The 7,232-nt window shown below is 50.4% G+C and overlaps 1 protein-coding gene across 1 annotated transcript in view; it reads left to right on the forward strand.

Moving 5' to 3' along the window:
- Positions 1-705: 705 nt before the first annotated feature.
- nrg3b (neuregulin 3b) overlaps positions 706-7,232 on the forward strand; it is a gene marked incomplete at both ends in the record, with an annotated part of 154,296 nt that continues 147,769 nt past the window's right edge. The window contains 2 exons of the mRNA XM_084485606.1: positions 706-1,269; positions 1,516-1,648. Coding sequence (XP_084341732.1) covers positions 706-1,269; positions 1,516-1,648 — 697 coding nt within the window. The remainder of the gene's footprint in view (positions 1,270-1,515; positions 1,649-7,232) is intronic.

A 7,232-nucleotide genomic window follows, 5' to 3' on the forward strand; every position in this document is an offset into this window, starting at 1 on the left:
TCGATTCTGCGTTTCTTTTTTGGCGGGGACTTTTCATTTTTTTTTTTTACAAGGGGAGTCAACACAGGAGGATTAATAACCGGTGAACTACTGCGAGGCGGACCCGTCGTCTTGCTCCCTCACCTGTCCATAAAACTAGTGTGTGTGTGTGCGCGTGTGTGCGTGTGTGTGTGTGTGTGTGTGTGTGTGTTGGTGCTCGGTGTCTACGTGCCCGCGGTGCGTGTGCGTGTGTGTGTCGACTCTCCGCCAGAGGGAGTGTATATTTGCTCGTGTATGCATGTGATTGCTGCTGCTGCTGCTCAGCCGGCTTTTAATTACCAGCTACGCCATGTGTGCGCGCGAGCGTATGTGCGCGGGTGTGCGAGTGCGCGTTTGTGCATGTGTGTGCGGCTAGGTTGTGTGTGCGCGTGTGCGAGTACAGGTGGACGCGTGTAGCGTGTAGGTGTGTGTGTGTGTGTGTGTGTGTGTGTGTGTGTTGCAGGTGTTTTAAGATGCCCGTCACTTCCTCCTCTCCTCCTCCTCCTCCTCCTCCTCCTCCTCCTCCTCCTCCACCACATCCTCTTCATTTTCCACGCCCCTCCGTGATGACGGCTTCCTGTTTGACCTCGCCGACATCTTGAAAGGGAGAAAAAAAAAAAAAAAAAAGAGAGAAAAAAAAGTAAATAACATCAATCGATCAAATCAACCCAGAGGTGTCCCGTCAGCATGAGTGAGCGCTCCGACACGGGGACCCTGACGGCCATGACTCTGGAGGAGCCCGGGGCCGAGCAGGGCTCTCCCCGGGCCCCGGGGGGCCCGCTGCGCTGCGGCCCCTGCGCCGTGTGGCCCCGGCAGCAGACCTGGCTGTGCGCCGTGCCCCTGGTGATGGGCTTCGTCGGCTTGGGCCTCAGCCTCATGCTCCTCAAGTGGATCGTGGTGGGCTCCGTGCAGGATTACGTGCCCACCGACCTGGTGGACCCCAAGGGCAGCCTGGGCCAGGACCCCATCTTCCTGTCCAAGCCCAGCGCGGCGCCCAAGGGCCTGGACGTGGCCCCCACTGGCGCCGCCGCCGGCGGGGCCGCCGGCAGCACCTCCGCGGCGGGCTCCCCGTCCACCACCACCCCGGGGCCCCTCGCCGGCGACGGCGCCGCCGCCTCGGGGCCCCGGACTCGCTTCGGACCCCCGGCCAACCACTCAGGCAACGGCAGCGCCGGCGCCGGCGCCGCCAACGCCAACGGCGGGGACGGCGAGCGCGGCAACGGGCACGTCCCCAACCACGTCGGCACCCGCGTGAGTGGCGGGGGCGGGGCCTCCGCCTCCTCCACCACCACCACCACCACCACCGCCTCCTCCTCCTCCTCCTCCCCCACGTCCACGCGCGCTCCGCGAGGGATGGTTCCCCCTAGCGGCAAGGAGGTGCGGAAAAACGGCAACGTGGGCGGCGGCCGCGGCGGGCCGTCGGCGTCGAGGCCCGGACAGGCGTCGTCGGGCGGCGTTCCCGGGAGTACCACCACGCCCTCCTCCTCCGCCGCCGCCGCCTCCACGGCGACCGGCGGCAGCAGCAGCGGCGGCGCCCAGCCCTCTGTTCCCGCCAAGCCCACCTCGAGATGGACCCCCGGGCGCCAGGCCAAGGGCCCCGTCACGCGGCCCCACCACCGCTACAGAACACGTGAGTTGGTTGTGTTGTTGATAGTCGACGAATGGAAGACCCCCCGGGCGGCCGGTTCCCGCTCTAAAGATGACAACTGACGCAACTTTGTGCGTTATAAGGGTCGGTGTGTGTGTGTGTGTGTGTTGTTAATCCCGGTTGCAGGTGTCGACATGCTTGCGTGCGTGTGTGTGTGCGGGTTTTGGGGGCGTGTGTACTTTGTAGGCCTTTGCAGGGTTGTGCGTTGTCCGTGTGGAGTCGATTGGGTTCTCTGGGTTGTGTGTTGTGCTGGTGGGTTGTGTGTTTTTTTACGATGGTTGCATATGTTGTTAACATGTTTGTAGTGTATACGCTGCAGGCGCGTGTTGTGCGTTTGTGTGTGTAATTGGTTGGGTTTATAGGTTGGGGATGGCTGCATGTGTTTCTGATTGGACACGTGGCTTGTGTGACACGTGGGTGACGTGTGTATATTGTGTGTGTGTATGTACACACACACACACACACACACACACACACACACACACACACACACACACACACACACACACAATATACACACGTCACCCACACACACAAACCAGGCTTTGGAACGATGGATCCACCATACAGAATACAGAATACACAGGTTGTGTTTACATTGTGTGTGTGTGTCTGTGTTTAAATATAACTTGTACGTGTACACACAGGGAGCTGGGAGGCTGTTGTTGTCCCTGTGCAGGTGTGTTTCCCCCCCCCCCTCCCTCCCTTAGCTTGGTCAGCATATTCAGCGGCGCGGCGTTAGCGCCACATTATCATACATCACTGCCTGCGTGGCCTACAGTACCCCTCCACCGTGGGAACAAACCCGGGTGGAATATGTGCCTCCAGTCCCGTCCTCATACATCATGATCCTCGTGGAGACCGGCTCCACCTCAGCTAGCTTAGAATCAACTGCGTTAATTAGCGCAAGTGCTACGTTAGCGACTTGGGGTCCCCGCGGCGAAATCAAGGTGAGTGTTTATTTCTGTGACTCAATCAATCAGTTGGTCAGAGGACACTTACCCTTCTACCACTCTTAAGAGTCTCTCCGAGTATCATTAGGAAGATATTTCAAACGTATGTTGAATCTGTAGGAGCGTCTGAATTGCTTGTGTTCTGATTGGCCGTGGGCTGGTTGGATGGTGCTTGGAGCGGTGGCGTGGTATTGGTGGTGGGACTCTTGGAGGTCTGTGGTGGGGGAGATGGAAGGAGATTAAAGAGTGATGGGAGGATAGAGGAGAGAGAAAGAGACCAAAAGGGAGAATCAGAGAGAAAGACGAGAGATACAGAGAACGATATGAGAGAGAGATAGAGAGAGGTAAAGAAGAGCGAGAGAAAGATGGAGGCAGAGCAGAAGATAGAGGAGACGGTAGGCAGAGAGGGAGAGGGATTGGAGGATGCTGGCAGCAGAGCGATGGAGGGCTGGAGATTCAACCTTCATCCTGCAGCAGGCCTGAGAGAGGGATGAAGGGGAAGAGAGGGAGAGAGAGGAGACAGATGAGAGATCGAGAGAGGGAGAGGACAGAGGGAGAAGCGGAGCGGGTGCAACGCCAGAGAGAGAGAGAGAGAGAGAGAGAGGGGAGAGAAGTTGGCAGATGAGAGAAATTATGGCAAGAAGGAGAGGGAGAGCATGTGAGATACAGAGAGAGTGAGAGGAGAGGGAAGAGGGAAGAAGGAAATTGAGAGAAAGAGAGAGAGAGAGACCAAGTGTCGGCGAGATAGATATTTATATATAGTGAGAGAGAGAGAGTGGGAGAAACAGAGTGCCAACAGATGGAGAGAGAGAGAAAGAAAGGGAGACAGAATGAAAGAGAATACTGTGTAGAGGCGAAAAGAAAAGAGATGAAACTGAGAGAGAGGGATGAGGATAATATTGTAACATACACGGGGGGGGGGGGGGGGCGGGATTTGTCAGGCGAGGAAGAGATGGGAGCGCCTGGGAAGAATAGAGGAGAAAAGAAGACGGGGGGGTGTTTTTGACAAAGAGCATCGTGCCATACTGACAGGGGAGGGGGAGTCGAGGTAGGGACTGGGGGGGGGGCGTGGGGGGATGGAGGAAGAGAGAGCGGAGGGGGGGTTTATTAATGGAGGGGAGAGGGAGGGAGGGGGACGAGGCTGGAGGGAGAGAGGCAGGGGAGCAGTGGATTTCTGCAAACTTGGTGGTTTCGGAATTATTAGGAAGAAAGTCACCCCCTACTTGATCATTCTTCCCTCAAAGAATCTGAGATCTGTCACCAGGGTGACCATGCATGGATGAGAGGGTAAAGGATAGTGTGTGTGTGTGTGTGTGTGTGTGTGTGTGTGTGTGTGTGTGTGTGTGTCTGTGTGTCTGGGTGTTTATTTTTAGTCTGTATGGGGTGTTTGTGTGTATCAACGCATGCATAACAATGGTGGTGAATCCGAATCTCATGTGCATGTACGTGTGCGTGTGTGTGTGTGCATTTGAGTGTCCGTGTATCATAGTGTGTGTGTTTGGGTGTATTTTTTTGTACGTGTGTGTATTGGTGTGTCTGTGTGTGAGTGTTTGGGTGTATATGAAATGCATTTGGAATCTAAGAATAAGTCATGATGCTTCCAAAAAGGTGCCTAGTGTTCTAGATTCTAGGTTCCAACCCAGAACCTAAAATCGGGGATGTCTGAACGCTATCATGATGTATTTTCACTCTATAAGACCCTCATCATAGTTCATCCAGGTGCGTTTGTGCGTACCAGTCTTTCCTAACCTGTCTGGTCTCATGTACCCCCACAGCCCCTTCAGTATGCCTGCAACTACCCCTTCACTAGCACCAAACCAGTGTCTAGTGTTGCTATTCCTATTGTAGTGGCCTAGGTGTTTACCAGAGAAGAAGCTGAGGCCTAAGTGCGTACATACAAGTGCCAGGACGAACAACATGCAATAAGTGTGTACATTACGTGCCAGGACGAACAACATACAATAAGTGCGTAGGAGGGGTGGGAGGGGGTGGCTATGCAGGGTCCAGGTGAACTCTGAACAAGCGAGTCTTGAGTCTTTTGCGGAAGCTGGTGAGCGACTCTGCGGTCCTGACATTGTTCCACCACTGCGGTGCCAAAACAGAGAAACAAAAAAGAGTTGTGACTTTGATGATCGACCTCTGCTTGCGATGGTGGCAATCGACATCTTTACATCAACATCATAAAAGGTGCTGTAGGTAAGACTTTACTCTCAACTTTATGTTGAGCGTAGCGTTTTAGAAATCCCAGCGCCATCCATAAGCTATTAGTGAGTGAAATGTGCTGTGAGAATATCTGTTTAGCGTTCACTGCGCTCGCCTCTGTATAAAACAAGTATGATTTTAGACCGCTCCCACCTGAGCTCTGACCAATCAGGGCAGATCTTCCATGATTTGGGAGGGTAATACATCAATCACAGGTACGTGAATGCAGCACTTCTCAAAATGATAGCAAGGCAAGCGGGAGGGAGCAAAGAAGGAGGGTGATTTTATGTTTAGTTTACTAACAAAATCCATCTCCTCTTCATTTTTCTGCTCCCTCTTTACTCCCCAATTCTACCCCTTTAATATTCATAAAATGTCTACAAGTACCTCACATGTCTACAAGTACCCCATACCCAATCATTTTGGTCGGGAATGCTTTCAGCAATGTATCCACAAACAGCACAGGGATGAGGAATGCTGTTGTGAAAACCCACAAGGCGTCTATAATGGAATCTCCTCTCCTGTCTTTGGTTCAAAGAATCACCTCTTGAGCACAGAGTCACACTCGGGGCATGACAAGACTATGTTACATTTACATTTACATTTAGGGCATTTAGCAGACGCTTTTATCCAAAGCGACTTACAATAAGTACATTTGTCATAAGAAGTGAAACAATATATCGCCGTTGGTACAGTAAAGATGTTCATTCATACCAAGTGCAAGTACTAACAATCGCCAAGCTAACCCCATTCCCTGTATACAGGAGTGATAGCTAACTACTGCAGATGCTACACAATTAAGTACAGGCTACACAACATGCATGCACAACACAATTATGTACATGCTACACAATTAAGTACAATGAATGAATACAACCTGCATTAAGTGCGTTTATTAAGTGCCAGGACGTACAACAAACAATAAAGGCAAATAAGAGACTGAATGTCTATGTAGAGTCTAGGTGAACTCTGAACAGGTGGGTTTTGAGTCGTTTGCGGAAGCCGGTGAGCGACTCTGCGGTCCTGACATCAGCAGGGAGCTCGTTCCACCACTGTGGTCCCAAGCAACAAAGAGTTAAAGTTAGTCTAACCAATTGTATTGCTAATACACTAGAGTTCTTCAGTATCAAGACTCACCTACAGCCAGATATGAGACAATCTTCTTAAAGACAAATGTCGTTAATAGAAAATATAAAGCCTTTCAGCTAAAAATATACATCCCATCTCTTGGATAAACATAGTGATGTAGCGGCGACCACCTCGCGGATTCCGGTTCAACTTCATGTTTCCTTCTTTATTCATCAATCGGACCGATCGATGGTATATTGATTTCCGATGGCTAGTTATTTATATCAATGATGGAACGCAGGGATCTGCATTTATAGCTCAGGGCAAATCGTTTTCCGCATGAATGCAGTGGAATAATGTCGTTGATTCTGTCCAAGGGGCTTTTACGTCCAGAATGGTGCAGATGGGACCATCAATTGAGATTGTGTGGGTGTGTGTGTTTTGTGGGTTGGATCACATAGGAACACACATGAATATCCAGCTTGTATTGTATTCAGGGGAAATCAAAACATTAGGACGATCCTGCTGATGGGGATGGTGTCCAAAGCAAAATGAAAGAAGAAAAGAAAAACAATACACTATATATAATAATGTATTTTGTAACGTATTTTCTTCCATGGTCAACAGTGTGTCTTTTCTGTGTTTGATATGGTCTTGCAATCTGCATACATGCTTTTGTTTGTGTGTATATGCTATGTTGTGGTTTTGCTGGGATTTACCGTTGCTTTTGTTTTGTGGTTAAGCATAAAATAAATATTTTTCAAGTATCCGCTTGAGCAGGAGATTGAAAAGCTGTAGGTTTTATGCCAACCATGCAACAGATTGGTTGATAATTGTTACGTGTTAATTATATTCTATATCTGCTGCTCTGCCCACTCTGCTGTTTTCTCATCTTCATGTCATAGCTCTGTGGAGGTTTATCCTGGGCCTGCAGCAGGGCAGAGCACGAGAAATATGCACGAGAAATAGAATAGAAATAAAGTAGAAATCGACTTGATTCGGGGGAGCTGAGCAGTTTGTTTTCATTGTCAGTCAATCTACCGATTCTTTTTTTTTTTCAGTTAATCATACGGTCTATAAAGAACCAAATTAATGTCTTCAATTAGCTTGCTTTTGTTTGACAGGCAATAAAATGGATCATTTTCATCATCACACATTCTCAGCTTTTCATTTTAGCACCAACCGCTTGGATAGCTCTGTGCTAGTCACGCTAGCCGTGGCCGTGTGGACATGATACTCGGGTACAAAGCCATGTAACAGTAATGGCTTTTTTTTGCCATGGATGAAAAAGTTGTTTATCGGTTGAAACCAATGGAGCGTGTGTCCTAATGGAGGTTGCATGT

The sequence above is a fragment of the Micromesistius poutassou genome (assembly GCF_964030765.1).
Source record: "Micromesistius poutassou genome assembly, chromosome: 21".
Taxonomy (NCBI): domain Eukaryota; kingdom Metazoa; phylum Chordata; class Actinopteri; order Gadiformes; family Gadidae; genus Micromesistius; species Micromesistius poutassou.